Source organism: Cnephaeus nilssonii (genome assembly GCF_951640355.1).
Source record: "Cnephaeus nilssonii genome assembly, chromosome: 14".
Lineage (NCBI taxonomy): Eukaryota > Metazoa > Chordata > Mammalia > Chiroptera > Vespertilionidae > Cnephaeus > Cnephaeus nilssonii.
The window spans coordinates 20767970-20788761 of NC_137085.1; the positions used below are offsets into that span (position 1 = coordinate 20767970).

Consider the following 20792-nt stretch of genomic DNA (forward strand, 5'->3'; position numbering starts at 1 on the left):
CAAAGGCCTTTTCTTTTCTGCCTGCCTTTTTTTTTTTTTTTAAATTCCAGCAGTGGGATGTGACAGCCAGGGACTGTCCCACCTACGTTCTTTTGGCACCTGGGAAACTTCTGGAGGCCAGTGCTTGTGCAGCTGGGCCTCTTCTTGTGCCTTCTCCCTATCTGCCCGGTGTCTGCCCCTGGGGCCTCAGGACGGAGGCTGTCTGTTCCTTGTATCTGTTTTGCTACCTCTGCCAGGAAGCTTCCCCAATGCCCCTGGATAAGAATCCCCGGATGCTCAATGGAGAAAGATCACCTGGGTGTTCATGGGCTCATTCACGGGATCCTCACAATGAGAGCATGAGACAGGCACCAGGACACACAGTAAGGCTCAGAGAGGCCCAGTGACCTGCCCTGCCCAAATGAGCCAGCAGGCAAGTGACCGCAATGGGACTTGAACCAAGGTTTTTCTCATGGCAGGTCTCCTGCTTGGCCTACTGCAGCAGACCACCTCTATGGACTGGCCATGCCCTTGGCTTCTGCCTCCAGCGCTCAGGCAGTATCCATGGAGGTTAAGGTCCTGGGCTTGGGGATCAGCGGGCTGGCGCCAAGGCCTGACTTTGGCACTTATCAGCTCTGTTGCTGAGGGTGCATCCCAATCTCTCTAAACAGTGGAGACCATAAGCTGTGACTCAGAGTGTCCGTGCTAGATCACAGCACGCAGTGAGCACATGGGCCCATGCACACAGCACAGCCATCTCGGGGCTTGGCTGGCTGGGAACAGTAAAGGCTGTCGATGATGACTTTAACACTTACTTATTAGACGCTGTTCTCTCCTCCTGCTCCAGGCAGAGAGCCTGGACTCACCACTGTTTGAGTTTGGGGCAGTGTTTTGCACAGACTGGTTGACATTTTGGTAGTTGGGGCTCGAAAGGTGTCTTATCAGACAAACAAGGGAGAAGGTGCCAAAACCAGCAGGTGGGAGAGTGCCGGGGTTTCCCAGAATGATGGCTCTTCCCAGGTGCCCAGACCTTGCAGGTGGCCTGAGGGGGTGTGGGAGAGATAAGCCTAAGAGGTAAAGAGGGACCAGACCTGTACAGGGGGAACTGGATGACAACATTGGCTCATGATCCCCAAGATGGAGGTCGGAGGCTGTTTTAGGCAGGATGGAAAGCAAACAGAACTACCACAGCTGACGGGCAGCAAGAACCGCCTTTTTGATGTTGAACGAACTCATCTGTTTCTGTTCCCAAATGAAAGTTTCTTTATGGATAATTATTTTCTCTGAATTTACCAGTCTACCCCTTCCCACGGAGAGGATCATTTCAGAAAACGATGAAGTTGGGAGTAGCAACAATTAGGAACATTCAGTTGTAAAATCAGAAAGGTTTTAATTATTGGAAGGATCAGCTTAAAACAAGAAAAAACAAGGAAACAAAACAAAAGCTGACTCTTAGCTGGGCCCGTCTACAACACTGCAAAATCAATAGATAAGACTACCGGGTGTACCGGTTAATAATGCGGATTTTTTTTCAATAGATGGAGTTACACATATGTTGATATATGTGATTTGATATGTATGCTATTTTGTTGTATTGACAACAAGCTTCAAAACTTCATACGTCAAATTTTCTGAAGGTGTTAACATCATAGATTTTTTTACGCTTAAAAATGTTAAATTTCATGCCAAAAAAAAAAGAGCATTGGAGGGAAGTTTTAATTCATTACTTTATTTTGAAGAAAAGTGCTGCTGAAAGTTATCGTATACTTTGGGAAGCTTATGGTGAACATGCTCCATCTCAAGATACTTGTGAACGCTGGTTGAAACGCTTTAAAAGTGATGATTTCAATGTGAAAGACAAAGAATGTCCAGGTCAAGCGAAAAAGTTTGAAGACCAACAATTACAAGCATTATTGGATGAAGATGCTGTCAAACTAAAAAACAACTTGCAGAAAGATTAAACGTTGCTCAGCAAACAATTTCCGATAGTTTACAAGCAATGGGAAAGATTTTAAAGTTGCAGAAAGATTAAACGTTGCTCAGCAAACAATTTCCGATCGTTTACAAGCAATGGGAAAGATTTTAAAGGAAGGAAAATGGGTGCCACATCAACTGAACGAAAGACAAATGGAAAACCGAGAAGTCATCAGTAAAATGTTGGCTTCAACGGCACGAAAGAAAGCCTTTTTTGCATCGAATTGTAACTGGCGATGAAAAGTGGATTCATTTTGAGAATCCCAAATGCACAGAATCATGGGTTGATCCAGTCAACCATCAACATCGACTGCAAGGCCAAATCGCTTCGGAAAGAAGACAATGCTCTGTGTTTGGTGGGATCAGGAAGATGTGGTGTATTATGAGCTTCTAAAACCAGGTGAAACCGTTAATACTGATCGCTACCGACAACAAATAATCAGTTTGAACCACGTTTTGATCATAAAACGACCAGAATGGGCTAGAAGACACGGCAAAGTAATTTTGCTTCATACTCGTCCACTCCAGCTCCTTCCATGATGGGTGATGCTGACGTTGCCTTTGGGCCATGCTTTGCCCTGAGAGCACCAGGCCCACCCGGAGGATCATCTCACAGGACACCCAGAGCATGAGCTGCTGCGTTCCCAGCGCGGCACTCTGTCCCAGCGCTGTCCAGGAAGGAGCTGAGAGGAGGCTTCTCCCACCTGGTGTTTCACTTGGGCATCTGGTCTCAAGGGAGTGTGGCTGTGTCCCTGTACACCTTCAGCCTGCATCCCGGTCCCCTCGGGGGCAGTGTCCTGGCAGGACTGGGATCTGTGCCCCAGCTGCCACCCTGACCATCTGTCCCACCCTGGTTCTCCCCAAGGCTCTCGCTGCAACCTGCCCTGCTCCTTCAGCCAAAACCCCTCACTCCATGAATCTCCACACACGCGCCCACTCTCACCAGACCGGCAGATGCCGTTTCATCCTGTGAGGGCCACAGGCCCCCCATCCATGCCCACAGAAGAGCTTCTGAGTTTGACCTGCCCCTGCTCCCTAGCCCATGTTTCCAGAATCTGGAGTTAATCTGGAGTTCCTCCACGGTGAACTCGGCCACCTCGGGAGTTTTCAGGACCTGGGCCTGACAGGAGGGAAGAGCCACTGAAATCCGCCCATCCCAATTCCCCGCCGTCCCATCTTCCGACCAGCCCACCATCCTCCTGCCGCTGGGCAGGCTGAGCGGGAGAAGTCAGCACCCTGCCCCAGTTTGTGCCCTCAAAGACTTCATTGCTAAGGCAGCCTCTTTGGGGTGAGATGACAGGAACTAAATACCATTGCCCCCCAACTTCATCATTCCCCCAATTTCACCCACAAAGCTCAGCTGTTCACCCCTGATGGCCACCAGGAGTAGGGAGGGACGATCCCGCCTCAGCCCAGGCCCTGCCTCTCTGGCGCCCCGAGTGGCTGCCTCTGGCTGACAGAGCAGTGAAGGGGAGTAGGGCAGGGTCCCCTGCAAGCTGGGCCAGAGCCCACCAATCAGACCCTGCCTCTGCAGCTGTCTCTTGTGAGCTCATTTGCATAATTTGGTTCAATATTTAAGGAGCCAGCCTCATTTTGTGGGCCGCCTCCCTGGCCGGTAGCTGGGAAGGCTGCAATTACAGCATTACACGCACGCAGGGAAGCCGCTGCGAACGAACGCACACTGGGAGGCAGCTGCCAACGGGAGTGCAGCTCTGGGGGAGCCCCGCCCTGGTCTGCCCCGGGCCCCTGCAGCTGGAGCTCCCCTGGGCCACAGCTGCAAGCCAGCCACATGCAGACAGCCAACAACAACAACAACAACAACAACAACAACGGCAATGGGGACAATTACAGTTACTTTTCATTATGCTAATCACAATAGCTGACTTCGATTGGGTGTGTAAGTGCAGGCACCGGGCGGAGTTCTCTACATGAAATCTTTCACTTAACCCTCACAGCAGCCCTGGGAAGGAGTGAATCAGGACTGTCTAAAGCCACTATTTAGACAAAATTATTTCCTATGGACTACTTGTGTCCCCCGATACAATAGTTTTAAAAAATAGTAACTCGAATATTTTTTAGCATGCTTTGCCCGTTACAATGCACCTTGACTGTAACCTCATTTGTTCTCTAAACAGCCATGTGAATTGGATGGTAACTAAATATTTGCAGGGCTTATCCATGCCAGGCACAGATGCTCAGCACCTGTGAACTCCCTTCCTCTTCACCACAGCCCTATCCAGTGGGTGTTATGCTTCCCCGTGTTACACCTGAGGAAACGGAGGCACACAGCAGAGGCCCAAACACCTGGCTGCAGCCTGCCCTCTTTCACACGATGCTGTTCCCGTGGGCTCCCCGAGAAAACTGGAGTAACACACAGCTCTCACCAGTGGTGAGCGGGGGAGCTGGGGACGGAGTGCCATCATCTGCCTCGTTCCCACATCCCAGTGGCCAAGCTCTCTCGCTCTCTCTCTCTCTCTCTCTCTCTCTCTTTTTTTTTTTTAGCGGCCAAGCTCTCTCATTCTGAGTGTGAAGGTAGCATGCTCCGAGCACCCCGGGGGCTCAGGCCCCAAGCACACGCACACGGCCATCGATGAGGTCTCTGAGGTCCCCGCGCGGTGTGGGGGTGAGAACAGGAATCCTCTACTTAGCTATCTTTGCTTCAGGGCACACCTGCAGGGCAGGGAGCCCTTGGGTTGGCAGGTCAGACAGAGGGACATGCTAGCTGGGTGCCCTGGCGCAGCACCCACCCCCATACACACAGGAGAGCACCAGGAAATGGCTGATGGGCCACATCAAAACAAGCACAGGGCTGAGGTGGGTCCTGTGGGAGTTTTTTTCCACACGCCGGCAGCGAGGAGACACAGAGAAAACAGTGAGCAGTCAGGTGCCGCATTCTGGGGCTGCCCACACACACCTGTGGCAGCGAGCGGCACCTGAATGGTTTGGGGCCACAAAACCTAGTTGTGGGAACAGCAGGCAGTAAGATCAAATATGTACCCCTAAGAGTCCAAATCTCTGCGCAGCTACATGCAAGGCAGGATCTCGGATTTGACCTTGGAACAGTACAAGGACATCAGTGGAAATCCACATAAAGTCTGCGGTTTGGTTAGCAGTAAAGTACCAGCCTTAATTTCTCAGTTGTGACAAATGTCCCATTATTTAACATGTCACCATCAGGGACACTGGGCGAAGGGTGTACAGCTCTCTGCATTATCTTTTTCTGAAAGTTTAAAATTACTCCAAGAAGGTGTTAAAAATATTAAAAATGCTCTGGGTGGGATCCCAACTCCACCACATACTACGCAACCTTGACTAAGTTGCTTCACCTGGGCACACAGACATGGGGATAACAATGGTCCCTGCCTTAGAGTGTGAATGGCGGTTAGCCTTGTCCAGCACTGTCAATACTCAAATGCTGGCTATTACTGCTATCCACATAGTCTGCTCTCAGGGATTGCGGTAACCATGGGGCCTGCTCCCAGAACCCCCTTCGTGGAAAGACTTACTGCCCAGCTACAGGGAGCAGCCTTGTCCAAGGTCACGCCCTTGCTGGGACAGCCACATCTGAGACGGAGGAATAGGGTATGATTGACAGGGTCTAAAGGCCCAGCCACTTCAGCCGGAGGGGCAGCTCTGCCCAGTAAGGCTTGCTCCAGGTCTCCTTGTGGACTGGCCGAGGCTTTGTCAGGCCTGCCCCTTCCTTTACCCAGTTCCTCACAGGCGTTGATGCCTAATAAACATCGTGCCCCCTGAGCCCCATTTCGGTGTTTGCTTCCTGAGAGCCTTACCTGGGGCAGCTGGCTCTGGCCTGGTCCAAGAAAGCAGGTGGTTAGATTGGGCTCTGGAGCTGTGTTACTCCCCTCTCGGCTGGCAAGGAGGCCCCCAGCACGGTGGTAGGTGAAGCACAGGCAGCCCAGCACAAGGTGACTTCCAATTGTTAAACTTGCACAGGTGGTGAAGTGCGTGGTGCATCGGGGATGGGGGGCGCATAGTGTGCTAGCAGGCAAGGCGTGTATCAGGCATTTGAGGCTGAGGTAGCTCTAAAAGTCGTAGTATTAGCTGGCCACAACTAAGCATTAGCGACATCCCCTTTGAAAGATGAACAGCTAAGGTTAGTAGCCGATAATGGAAAGCCAGGAGTGAAGACCGCAGGGCCTCTTTAATTGCATGAGGAAACGTTCATCTTCTACCAAGGGAAGGAGGAATGAACTCAGGACAAGCCCGAGAGGTAATAGTCCAAAGTGGCTAAGCTTCAAAGACAAGTCCCTGAGGCCAAGGTAAAGTCCCTGGGACCCTGACCAATGGGATAGGGTCACCTGGGCAGATGCCTCTGAATGTTTCCATACCCCCGACTCCTCTGCACCTTTGAGCAGTGGCACGGTCCAGCCCACCCATCCCCCATGACAATACAGAGTCCTCTTCCTGAAAGGGGCCCACCTCTACCTCCTCTTCTCCATTTGGGATGTTCTTTAAGAAATCCTTTACCTTTAGCCACAGCAATCAGAACAGAAGAAATAAAAGGCATCCAAATAGAAAAGGAAGAAGTAAAACTGTCATTATTGGTAGATGACCTGATAGTGTATATAGAGAATCCTAAAGATTCCACTAAAGGGTGGGGGCATGTGTGGGGAGGGGTGTGGGATGGGAATGGGGGGATGAGGACAAATATGTGATACCTTAATCAATAAAGAAATAAAAAAAAAGATTCCACTAAAAACTACTAGAATTGATCAATAAAATCAGTAAAGTAACAGAATACAAAATTAATATCCAGAAATCAGTTGCATTTTTTTTTACACCATAATAAACTATCACAAAGGAAAACTAAGAAAACATCCAATTTACAATTTTGCATTAAAAAAACACAAACCACCACTGCCCTAGCCAGTTTGGCTCAGTGGATAAAGTGTTGGCCTGAAAGGTCCCAGGTTTGATTCTGGTCAAGGGCAGCCAATCAATGATTCTCTCTCATCATTGATGTTCCTCTCTCCCCCCCACCCCTCTCTTTCTCTCCTTTCCTCTCTGAAATCAATTAAAAACACACACGCACACACAAAACACCTACCGCCCTAGCTGGTTTGGCTCAGTGGATAGAGCATCGTCCTGAAGGATCCTGATTTCGGTCAAGGGCACCTACTTCGGTTGCAGACTTCTCCCTGGCCTGAGCCCTTATCAGGGCTTGTGCAGGAGGCAACCAATCGATGTTTCTCTCACATTGATGTTTCTCTCTGTCTTTCCCTCTCCCTAAAAAATTAATGGAAAAATATCCTCAGTTGAGGATTATAAACAAACAAAGTAACTAACAAAAAAACACCTAGAAATAAATTTAGCCAAGGATATAAAAGACGTGTACTTGAAAAATTACAAGACACTAAGGAAAGAAATTGAAGAAGATACAAATAAGTGGAAGCATATACCATGTTCATGGATAGGAAGAATTAACATCATTGAAATGTCCATATTACCCAAAGCAATCTACAGATTCAGCGCAATTCCTATCAAGATGCCAATAGCATATTTCACAGAATTAGGACAAATATTCCAAAAATTCATATGGAAACACAAAAGATCCCGAATAGCCACAGCCTGGGAAAGGGACTCACGAACCACCCCTGGAGCACAGACTGGATGAAGGTGGAGTTGCTTCGTCTGTCCAGAAACCTGCAGAGCTTGATGGACAGCCTTCAGCCAATGTCCATCACTCCTTGTGCTGAACCTTTCAGTCCTTGTGGCAGATGTGACTCCCATGATGGTGCCTCCTACTCAACCAGGTCTGTATAGTCCTTTCACTAGTTTTTATAGTGTTACCTTCCACATTTAGGTCTTTAATCAACCAAACATACCTGAAGACATACACACACACTGACTCCTTTTTTGTGCAATAGAAGCCAGTTTCCCCAACAACATTTGCTAAATAGTCCATCCTTTGTCCACCGATTCTTTTTTTAAAATGTTTTTATTGATTTCAGAGAGGAAGGAAGAAGGAGAGAGATCAAAACATCAATGATGAGAATCATTGATTGGCTGCCTCCTGCATGCCACACACTAGGGATCCAGCCTGCAGCCTGGGTATGTGCCCTTGACTTGGAATTGAACCCAGGACCCTTCAGTCCGCAGGCCGACGTTCTATCCACTGAACCAAACCGGCTAGGGCTGTCCACTGATTCTTGATGCCACTCCTCTCACATGGCAAGCTCTCAGCTATCCCTAGATCTGTTTCAGGATCTTCCCTTTTCTTCCATGTGCCGGCTTCGCGCTGTGTGTCTTCTTCGGCTCTGGCTCTGTCATGTCTTAATAACTGGAAAGTCAGGTAGGTGTAAATAATAATAATCATCATTACAGGTGAGGACGCTCAGGCCAGGAAAATATGAGTTGTCCAAAATCACATGGTTAATTAGCGGCCAAATCAGGCCAAACCACATTTGCATTATTTCAAAAACTGGGCTGTTTCCACTCCACCAGGCTGTCCTCCATGTTGTCTCTCTCCCAGGAAGGAAAGGGGTTGGGATGGTATTCTGATTGCTCTGGCTTCATGCTCTCAGCCTCAAAGGAGGTTTACTTCCTTCCAGAAGGAACGGACATTTCCTTTTGGCTCCTGGAGCCTGAGGGAGAAGCCTGATTGTCGGCCACTATCTTCTCCTGGGAGCATCCAGCAGGCTCAGAGCTCAGAGCCCAGAGAGCTCCCTTTAGTGGGCTCCCTGCTTCCTGTACTGTGGCTGCAACCAAGTGCCAAGAAGCCACATAATTATCTTTATCTTTTTGAAAACAGATCTGACCACATCTGTCTCCCTTGTTGAAAACAAAATAAACAATGACACTACCAGCACCCCCCCCGCCACCACCCACCAAGAAAAACAAAATGTGCAGTGACTCCCGATGAAGCAATAGGCTGCAGATTTGTTTTTGTTGCTTTTTAGCCAATAACCCTCTTTCTTCCTATAATAGAATCATATGCAGAAGCCTGAAATAGAAAACATTAACGTGAAGCTTTAAAGGCAGGTGGCCTGTGCAGCCCCCGCCTTGTGCCTGGCAAACAGTAGGTACTCACTAAACATTTATACGTGATGAAGCAGGCCTTGCAAGCTGTCCATGGGAGTCATTTGGCCGTCCACTGACCTTGAGCTCAAGTGTGAGGCTTCAAAACGGGCATTCGAGCGCCTTATAAATTTGGCTTTATCCTAACTTAACCTCCCACTTCTTAGACCAATGCCTGAAGCCACACTAACAATTTCACCATTCCCAAATTTGCCTTTTTCCCTTGCATCTGTGCTATTGCAAAAGCTGTTCCTTCATCCCAGAACACCCTCCCTCCCATTTTTCCTGCTGTGTACACTCCTACCAAACCTTCACAGCCCAGCTCCAGGAAGCCTCCCTGATTTCCTGCCAACTACTCTGTAGCCCCATCTTTGTGGTGATTATGCATCTGCTATCGTGCTGGTTATGGTGGAGCTGTCAGAGCTCCTCGGGGCAGGGATTGGGCCCTTAGACCACGTCCTCAGTCTAGTACTCAGTCTGGCTCTTAGTGCTCAACAAATACTACATGAATGAATGAATGAATGAATGAATGGACTCAATAGCATAATCTCGGCACATGAATATGAAGATACGAGTCAATCCATTGGAAGCCTGTCATTGGAGGAGTCAGTCCCAGACAGAACAGCGATGGCAGACAACCGGCAATGTGGTCAAGCCCCAAGATAACGCTCTCTCTGAAAGTCTGGGAAGGGTAGCTACCATCTCCAGCTAAGAGGTAGCAGCCAATCAAGAGTCAGCTCTTACAGGGAGGGGGAGGGCCTCTTCCCACCACTGGATAGCCCTGGGGAAGATACCCTCTCACATTCTAATTCCTGCGTTTCCTTTGGAATTTTGTAGCCGGCTGTTCCATAAGCAGATATCCACAGCCCCTTTGTCCCTGAGAACCTGCCCAGATCCCCTTCCTAAATGGTGATCCTTTTGGAGGTCTGGGGCCCTGCCGCATTTATCATTTTCTCTGTTGGCCCAAGGGGGTGTCTAGTGCTGGGCTTTGCCTTCGGGCTCAATGAATATCCTTTTCCCTGCACAGCTCGGGCAATAGAGGGCCAGGATGAGCTGGGTATTTTTAGACCAGCATCTTCCCTCCCGCCACCACCCTGCCCCCGCCCACGCCTGGCCTGAGTCCCTATAGCAGTGATGGGCAACCTTTTGAGCTTGGTGTGTCAAACTTCGCCAAAAAACTGAGCATAACTCGGGTAGTGTGTCACTTTGAGGAAAAAACATTATTTCGCAAATGTTTCATCCTCAGGAGCAGCAAATGTTTCATCCTCGGCATGCGGCCGCCTCAGCGGCTGCGTGTCATCATAAATGGCTACGCGTGTCAGTGCTGACACGCGTGTCATAGGTTCGCCATCACTGCCCTATAGGTTGCTTCAACTGTTCCATATACCAGGTGCTGGCTCTTCCTCACTTCATGCTCCCACCTGCAGCATGGCTCTCCCCCACCACAAGGGGGCGTGTCAAAGCACGGTGGAGAGCATTTTCCCTGCACCTTCCCAGTCTGTTAGCTAGGTCCTGGCATTTCCCCTCACTAGGGCTTTTCGTTTTACCTTCCCTCTGCAATGCCAGACCAACCCTCCTTCCAACCCAGCCCTTAAGCCAGCATGTCAAAGCAATTCCTTCCAGTGCTGGTTAGCTGAGCTCCTACTGCTGCTGACTGATATGGCAGTTTTGCTTTTGGCTTTGACACATCCATAATACAAATGTGCAAATAAATAATTTGCAGAGTTTATGCAGCACAAGTTCAGAGAGTAGAACAAGGGAGTCGTCTTCTGCTGGCTTGGGTAGGAAAACCTTCATGGAAGTGGGTTTTAAAGGTTCAGTAGGAGTTCAGATTAGGAGAGAGGGACATGGGAGAATTTCTAGGCAGATTGACCAGCCTTCCCACAGCTCCACACATTTACAGGAGGCAACACCTCAGCACCCTAGTCACCTTCCCAAGCAGGGCTTTCTGGGTCACTGCCCAAGTCTAAAGTTGAAAAACCATCACTAAAGCAGCAGCTCCCAAATTTTCTGGTCTTAGGGTCTCTTCCCTTCTTAAAAACTGAGAAACCAGTTTTTGTTCATGTGGTTTATATCTATCAATATTTACTTGATTAGAAATTAAAATGGAGAAATCTAAAAAATACCCTACTAATTCATTTAACCTGTAGTAATCCCACGACTACAAGTTTTCTTTTAATCTTTATGAAAAAAAAAATCAGTGAAAGAATGGTGTTTGATTTTTGCAAATCTCTTTGTTGTCTGGCTTACTAGAAGCCAGTGGATTTTCTCACAGCTGCTCCTTCATTCAATCTGCTTGGGATAGCAGGTCATGTAGCCGCTGGGAAACTCCACTCTACCTAACAGAGCAGAGTCTTAGTGTTATGAAGATAGTGCTGACCTTATAGAACCTCCCCCCTCCCCAAGTAGTCCCTAAGCCACATTTTAAGAACTGCTGGTCTAGTAATAGCCAGGCAGATCTGCCAAAACAGAAAGGATTTAAGAAAAAAAAAAAAAAATCACAGGTAGGAAAAGACAACTCAGAGGAAGTGAAGAGGCAGGGATGAGAGCAATGTAACTTTGGCCTGGTTGACCTCAGTTAATCCTTAAGATGGCAACAGGGTGGGACACATGGACTTGTAAAGGTTAGCTCCCTTCTCTTGGGCCAGAAGAGGACTTTGTAAAAACAGCACTATTCACAGCTGGGAGGTACATGTGAGTCTGGGTAGGCTGCTTTTGCTTCTGTACATGGATCAGATGTGGACTCCAAGTGCATGAACACCTAAAAACTCTGGTATATTAGCACAGCTGCCCAATCCATAGCCACAGGGTAATGTGGCTATCAAACCAGCAAGCTCAAATTTAGGCTGCATCAATAGAGGTATCAGGCACAGAACAAGGGAGGTGAGAGCTCCTATAGTTCATACTACTCAGACCCTCCCTTAAGTACTCTGTTCATCAGGATGGGGAAGGGACTTGACATAACTCATTCCAAGCGAGATTTCTTTTTAGTATTGAGAAGACTTGGCCAGAGTGGGGGGGGAGGTGGTCAGGGAGATATACACTCTTCTTGAAGACCTGAAAGGTTGACAATCGGCTTAGACTGACCCCACAATGAACTAGGGTCTGAAGATGGCCTATGGAGAGGCAGAGGGGAGAACTTGACCATCACTCGAGTGTCTGAAATATAAGAAGTCTGAGCCGGCAGCAGTGAGCGCACATCACTAGAAGTGTTCAAATGGGGCTAAAGATCGGGCATGAGAGGCACTGTGCTCCGTCACTGAAAGGCACCCACAGCCCCTCCACAGCTGCATTCCTGTGCCTCTGGCAGATGGGAACGACTGTCAGCAGAAAGCAAAAGCTGACATCGAGTCCCATGGGTGGGTGAAAGCAACAGCGGGCATTCTGTTCGGCAGGTCTGCTGGGTTCTGACAGGAGAAAATTCAACATTGCTCAGAAACGTTCACAGAAATGAAAACCGGTTGCCTAAAACGCTAAGTGTTTGAGCTGTGCTGCCCAGCTGAGTGGGAGGCCCACCCGTTTCTTGGGAACGCTGAGGTGGTGAGGCAGGGAGGACAAAGGCACGAACCCCGCCTCCCCGTCCTCTAGTGGCAACCTTCTCATCCCTGGAGGGCAGAGCACTTCTGCAACTGACTTCCGGGCAGCAGCCAGCAGCCACAACCAAGCTGGCCTGGGCAGAGGTGTTCTCCAAGCCACTCACCCGACCCCCATCAGCAGCCAAAGTTAAAGGCAGGCTCCACCTTACAGGGAAGAAAACCAGGTTGCTCACTATTTGCTGAATGTATGAGCCAGGGAAGCAGCACGTGGATGGTTCTGGGGGAACCACAGTCTAGCGTGCGGGCTGCATTCCCCTCCAGTCTGCTCCTGCAAAACTCACCCAGCATTTTGACTCCACGTGCTGAGACTCTCGGGCATCCAGAGAACGATCTGGCGGCTCAGCAACAGGGACAATAAGTAAGGCGTCCTTCTCTCGTGTACAGAGGTGCTGTTCCTGGAGTGCTAAATTCAGAAGAAATCTCCACACACTTTCACCTCCATTTGAATCCATGAAAATAACATTTAAAACATTAATGCTCCAGCCGTGCGAAGAAAGCGCCAAACTCAAACAGGACAGGCAGCTGAGTGCCCAAGATCAGTGACGCACAGGGGAGGGGACAAGTAAGGAAACGGACTGAGCACAATGGCAGCCAAGTTTCTCGCTACCCAGGAGAGGGGCAGCAAGCAGGCACGCTGGTGTTGGATCGGAATTAAAGGTGCCTGTGTGAACTTGTTTCCGACTACATATAGATACAGAAACACAGATGTAAACGTGTGTGCGTTAGGTTCTACGAGCCTAGACAGATGGCTTGGGAGCAGTGAGACCCCAGCAGCCATGAGCACAAGCAGCACCAAGTTTGGTTTCTAAACACAATCTCCATGAAAGGGAACCAGAGCCCCTTGAAGAAATGGTGACTTCCAGGGATGGGGCACAGAAAGTACAAGAGCCTGGAATATATTGTTGTGCCAGAAAGTAAGGAAGTACTCAGGGAGGCTGGAAACTTGGTCTGGAAACTGACAGGAGAACACGCCAAACACAGAGCTGGCTTTAAGAATGCACACGTTGGCAAAACCTGGAACAATTCGAGCATCAAAATAATGGTCCTATTGGATTATGTAAGATTGAATAAAAGAGGAATCTGAATCCAGAGAAGCAAATTGTAATTGGGGCAAGGGGATGTCAGAATACGGAACATGCGCTAATAAATGTCGAAGTGGAAATTATGTAATCTGAAAATTACCACTTGGCAACCATCTTCACCATAACTCAGGCAAGAAGTATTAGTGGATAGTAAAACTGATGGGCACCATTTTGATGAGAAGACATTTACAGTATAAAAGTATCTCCCCGTAAAGTAGGTATTACATACCAAGGGACAGACAGGGACTGTCTAGTGAAGCTTGGCAGACACCACCCTCCTTCAACAATCGAAGTGAGCGTTGTCCCCCCATCGGGATGCAGTGAAAGCACAGCAGCACTTCTACGGCACTCCTTCCAAACACAGCTAACTTGAGTCACGAGGAAACACCCAGCAAACCGAGGGGCATCCTATAAGACAACTGTCTTGTAATCTTAGAAAAGCATTATGGTCGACACACGGAGGGACTGAGGAATGAGTATGGGTTGAAGGAGACTAATTAAATGCTTCATGTTATTGGATCCTTCTGCTATGAAGGGCATTACTGGGTCAACTGCAAAATTTAATTGGGTTTGGGGCAGGGGTGATGGCAAATGGGAGCTCTTTGTGCTGTTCCTGCAACGTTTCTGTAAGCTTGACATTAAGAATGAAAAAGTTGTTAAATGCTCTTTGCAAAAATGTTATAAAAATTATAACACCAAAGATATATTTTACAATTAAAGCAGTAATAAATTTGTTAAAATATTTAACTTTCCTTTAGATAATTTGCTTAGAAGTGGAGATATGAAAATTAGTCAAAATGCTATCAACAAGCAGGAGCAGGCCTAACTGACCAAAAAGAAATGTGAAAACAACAACAAAAAAGCATCAAGTAGACTAAAATTCAAGGAAGTTGCAAAAACCACTCCAAGGTTCACAAAATCATTCAAAACCAAGAACCCTAACCCCAAGCTGTTCTAAGGCATTGTGTCACCAGCCCCACACATTCTCATCCAATTTTTAACCTATCAATTTTGAATTAACATACCAGTGTTCTAATCTGCTACTGCAAATAAAACCCAGATTGGCTCCTATAATTTATAGCCAAACTTTAAGTACATTTTGAAATCATTGTGGACTTTGTTATAGGGAGAGAAACTGTCAATAACCCAAACCCAGGATCCATACCAAACATCCTTTGTGCCTTAAAGTGGCTACTATATGGGCAGTAACTAGCCAAGGTAGATGCATGCACTAAGAGACAGGAGGCCTATCTAGAGAGTTAGTGTATGTGTAGGATAGGCTTCCCAACATTCTCATCACAGCCAACATAGTACTTGTACGAAACACTGGGGGGGGAAATATAATGCTGGTTGGGGCTAGGGTTGAGGCCAGGTTCCTCGGGTGCCCTGAAGACCATCTCATGAACTGGAGAGGACTGTTATCCCATTCATCCCGAGTCAGATGGAAAAAGTAGATGACAAGGACATAGATCAACAAGAATAGAAAACTGTGTGAGACACGGGGCTGGAGTCTAGGAGACTATTTTTCTAATTTGTACTAGTAAAAGACAAGCTACACTGCTTCTATTAAAGGATCCATTAGTATTCAATGGTATTTTCAAGCCCCCTAGCAGAGACCATGTTCCCATTCATTTTGGAATCTGCAGCAGGACACATAAGCAAGTTCGTCATCACTTACTTCTTTGGTGGCCCAGTGTCCTCTCCATAGTGAAAGCCCCACTCGAGGACCACAATTTTCCAAATCTAACCTCATGACAGGGAAGGCCTTTCACAACCTATTATCACCATTGCTGTCCCTGTGGTTCCCCAAACATTACTGCAGTGCTGTGTCTTTTTCCTAGCAAGCCCAAGCCTTCCCTCCTGCCTACTCACCACTGCCCTTCCCCAAAACCTACGCACAGTTCTGGAAACTCGTCTGCCACCCAAACAGGTCCAACTGCTACACTTATCCCTCTAGTGCTCCACCCACTCTTTTTCCAGCTGTTCAACTGTCCCAGCTCTGATCCAAGGCCCAAAGACTCAACTGGCTTTGTGTGTTCTGACTGGTTCATCCCTCTGCCAGGTGCTTCCGACAGTCTGAATTTCACTACCTTCAGGCAAGAGCAAGAAACAGTGTGGTAACAGCAAAGAATAATTTCAAGACACCACATACATGCTAGGCCAGCACACCAGGCACACAATGTTCCTTCCTTTGTCAGTGCAGATGTGGGGGTGGTACCACTCCTCTGGAAAGAACCTAGGACAGTAACTAACAAATCAAACTGAAGCTAAGACCGGAAGTCAAGAGGCCAGGAATGCCAAAAAGGATTAAAAAGCATCACATAATTTAACATATGATGGGCTAGTTGCAGTTTAGAACAGGGATGGCAAGCTTTTTCTGTAAAGAGCTAGGCAATAATTATTTAGGCTCTGCAGGCCTTAGCCTCTGTTGCCAACCATTCAACATCAAACCTCTGTAGCACAAAAGTAGCTATAGATAATATATACAAATGAGCATGATTGTGTTTCAATCCAACTATTTATGGACACTAAAATTTGAGTAATTTTTATACCAAAAAATTTTTAAGCCATTTAAAAATGTAAGGACAGACCACTCTTAGCTACAGAACATTCAACAGGCAGTGAGCCAGGTTTGGCCCATGGGCTGTACTTTGCCAGCCCATGGCTTAGAATGAAGTGAAACAAAATGGACAGGAGATGTCAACTGAAGAGACAAATGAGCCTCGTGGTGGGGAACTCACCAAAGTACAGACTTGGTCAGGAAGCCCTTACTCCCTGAAACAGCTGGCATTTGGTTGAATATTTGGTAGCAGTCTTAGGCTGGCTGCTCTAAGACATGAAGTATGGATACTGAAATCTCTCAAAGTCCTCATGAAACTTGACTGACACTCCATTAGGTATCCCATTTCTATATTGATAATTAGTTGAAAAAACAAACAGGAGACCCAATAAAACCGAGCTAGTGCCTGGCCTTCTACATGCTGCCTTCACCATTCACTGAAGAAAACAGGATCGGTGAGAGAGGCATTGGCAACTTTCAATCTTACATTTTATGGCAAAATCACTTAAAAAATGAGAAATGCAATGTTGGATGTATTGAAAATATTTTATAATTGTCTAGAATCCTAGCCTTCTAGTACAGGAAAAAAATTATTCGATGGAACACTTCAGTATTTTTTAAACAATGTAAAGACATGTTTGACTTGGGGATGGCAGTAAGATTTTAACAAATATAAACGTAAGCTTCCTCACATTTTCCACAGAGCAACTAAACAATAAAAACATTTCAAGGAATAGATGACATACCTCAAATGCAAAATTCCAAAGTCAAATAAGTCACTTACATTAAGAGATTTACCAAAACTTTGCAAATTAAAAGACAACAAAAGGTCTCAAAAAGCCTATTTCTTTCATAGTGTCTTGTCTGGTTCTTTAAGCAGATAAACAAGGAATGGTCAAAACTTGGCCTGAACTGTCCTCCGGTAATCATTAATCCCACTTATGTAGTTTTGTTGTCCAAGTACAAAAGCTCCATGCCACCAACTTCTGCTGTCACTTTCCAGAGTAAGGAAGAGGCTGCTGTCGTGTGTTTTTTTTTATCCTTTTTCCAGTTTTTGCTATCTGTGAGCAATCAGGTAGCAGATAAAATGTCATAAAATAAAGTATTCCATGATCCAACCAGAAATGCCACCCCTCTTCCCAACTCCTCTGTCTTGAAAGAGGGAACATATTTACAAATTCTCATTTTATTCTCCTGAGATATTTTGCATGATTCATTATAAAATATACAGGTAATACAAAGTCCAAAGTCTTGTTGAGTTTACGGAATAAACACATGAAGATTAAGTCACATGATTAACATTGTGGGGAGAAACCATGATTTCATTTATTTTCAAATGAGATAGGTTATGAGTGCGTGATGTAAAAGCTTAAAAGTCATCACCAAACGATGCTAAGGATTATTGCAAGAGATTACGCAGGGAGAAATCTGTGCAAATTCATCTTCTTAATTCAGTATCAGATGGCGGAAAAAAAAATTATTTAAAGTCTTGTTTATAGTCAGGAAAATAGATTTGGAAAACTGAACAAGTAGACATCTGCCCCCTCTTTATGATCAAATAACAATGCCAATGAAGAAGATTCCAAAGAAAAACTGAGATGAAAAAATCCAAATAAAAGCCAACACCGCTATTAAGAGTTTTCTTTTAATATGCTACGAGATATCTTGATTGTATATTTTCCGAAGTACTTTCCCAGCCTCATCTCCCAACCCATCCAAAAGATTTCCTTAGTCTTTCAAATAAAAGATGCTGGATTATAGTTCTGTCCACCTTCTCTTTTTGAAAGCAATTTAATGGCCATACATTCTTATCTAATAAGAGAAAACACTTACAAATATCAGAAACCCAGATTTGAAACATTTGCATTAATTTTGAACTGAATCAGCCTTGTGTGGGTTTAAGAAAGGCAGCAGTCTGAACTCACAACTTGGTGACAAGCACGGTTCTGCTGAGGCAAGGGACGAGGGAGAGTGAGCGCTGCATTTCTCCATTGGGCCCAAAGTGCTAATTCCACAAAGGGATACATCAAAAGCAAACATGCAATGGTGTTTTAAAACTTTTACTGCAATATAACAAGGAAGTAAACAGTAATTAGACACCTACCAATTTTCCCCCAAACAAACCAAAAAAATGTAAACAGGAAAGTAACTCTGCCTATACTTGTACAGCTTCTCAAATCATGTCAGAAGGGTCTCACATTCAACGATCAAGAGATTTTAAAATAGCAGTATTTTCACTTTAAGAAAAGGTTCCCCTTCTTTTCTACCCCAACCCAAGTATTTAACATGAAAAAATGGGCTTTCTTGACATTAATTTTATACTTATTTGAAGCAGCAATAACCATCAATTATTTGGCATTTCTTTGCAGTTGTTCCAAATTTGTTTCAATTTTATAAAGCCATTATCCAGTGTTGCCATGAAATAGAGACTGTAGATTCTAGGTAGCAAATATTCTTTCTGAAACCAATGTTAAGTCAAAGAAATATAAAGCAGGGCATTACACTAAATTTCTGGATCTAGTACACTAAAAAGAGTGAAACCTAGGAAGTTACCTACTGTTTTATACAAGAGATAGAGACCTGCAAAAGCTGCTTTTTGGTTGTCTATTTTACACACTGTGTGGATCTGCAGCATCTGCTAATTGAAGCAGACATGCACTGTATTTATCCTAGATCCCTCCCTCCCACCCCCAATAATCTACTACCTTATACAGGTATTGTGGATATGAGCCCAAGTCATCCCAGACAATCCAGTGAACAAAGTTAGTGTAATGCACTGGTGTGAAGTGTGAGATTAAAAAAAAAAAAAAAAAGTCCCTTTCAATCTTCATCAAAGTTTTGCTGTAGAAGAAAATTGGCAGCCAAGTTCTCATTCTTCTCACAAGCAAAGTATGCTTGTATCACAAGTCCTTCAGGAAATCCTAATGCCTTTAACTGTAAGAAAAGAAAGAAAATTTATCATTCCAGCACAGCACTACTGTAAAAGACATCAACGCTCTTGAGAATTCTACATGGATCCATCCCTATGCAACCGAAGGGATCAAATGGAACCTACACTCTTTCCTTTAACCACCACCTACAACATTATTTGTTCCGAGTTCAAGCTGTTCGACTAACAGATACTTTACTAACAACTACTGGCATTAACACTAAAAATTATCTGCTTACTATGGCGGTTTAAAAATAAGAAATTTGTAAATTAAATGGCTTTTAGTATTTGAGGGGTGAAGATATGGATGAGAACAAATGGAAATAAGTTTAACTACGTCACCTAATTATTTGTAAAGCAAGTCATATTCTTCACTAAGGTCAAATATCATTTTCAATCTCCTTGCCTTATGAAACACCTCATACTAGAAAAACGAGTGATCAATTAGTAATATTACGTAATATTTCTGAGATAAAGACATATGGTGTTCTATTCTTATCTGCTTAATTTTTAGAGCATTGTAAATGGTGACACAAACCACTTTCATTTTCCTGATCTATTAGAAATCACTTGTAACTCAGTAAAGCCTTGAAAAACTAAGGTCAATGATCTTATTCACTAGATACTATTAGTTTGTCAGCCAATGTTATGAACCCTCTTCTAAACTGCCTCAATCAAGAAATGACCTAAAAAACTGGGCACAAGTCCCAGTTCAGCATGAATATTCATCCACAAAAGGAGAAAAACTTTAAATGATTTTGTTACTTAGGTCTTATTCAGATTAAAGATGGGCTAGCTGAAATAAAAGGCAGAGAGAGAGCACAATCCAACCATAAGCTTCTGTAAGATACACACTTTAGATTCAGACACAAATATACTGAAAGGAAAAGGATGAAAAAAGACATATACCATACAAGCAGTTACAAAAAAGGATCTGAAGTGGCTATATTAATACCAGACAAAACAGACTTTAAGACAATAACGAAGACCATTTCAGTATGATAAAACATCAGGAATACTTCATTATACACATATATAACCAAGTTCCAAAATTCATGAAACAAAAACTGACAGATTTGAAGGGAGAAAGACAATTCAACAATAGTTGGAGACTTCAATATCCCCACATTCAATAATGGATGCACCAACTAGAAAGAGGATCGAAAAGCTAACAGAGGACTTACCAACACAATAAACCAACAAGACCTAATGGACACTTACAAAACATTTAACACAAGATTACACATCCTTCTCAAGTACACATGAATATTCTCCATAAAGACCATGTTAGCTATAAAAGAAACCTCAATGAATTTAAAAGGATTAAAATCATACAAAATGTGCTCTCTGACCACAATGGAATGAACTTAGAAATCAATAATGGAAGGAAATTTGAAAAATTCATAAGCATGTAGAAATTAAAACAAATCCAAAATAACCAACGGATTAAAGAAGAAATCACAAAGGAAACTGGAAAATACTTTTAACTCTCCCTTCCTCTCTCTGAAATCAATAAAAATATTTTATAAAAAGGAAAACATTAATTTCAAAGCAAGCAGAGGAAATAATAAAGACCACTGAGAAAATAAATAAAATGGAAACTTAGAACAATAACAGAGAGACTTAGCAAAACCAAG

The 20792-nt window shown here is 45.1% G+C and overlaps 1 protein-coding gene across 1 annotated transcript in view; it reads right to left on the reverse strand.

The window, feature by feature from the left end:
• Positions 1 to 18272: 18272 nt before the first annotated feature.
• RAD23B (RAD23 homolog B, nucleotide excision repair protein) overlaps positions 18273 to 20792 on the reverse strand; it is a 41812-nt gene continuing 39292 nt past the window's right edge. The window contains exon 10 of the mRNA XM_079789818.1: positions 18273 to 19160. Within this exon, the coding sequence (XP_079645944.1) occupies positions 19047 to 19160 (114 nt within the window). The 3' untranslated portion in view covers positions 18273 to 19046. The remainder of the gene's footprint in view (positions 19161 to 20792) is intronic.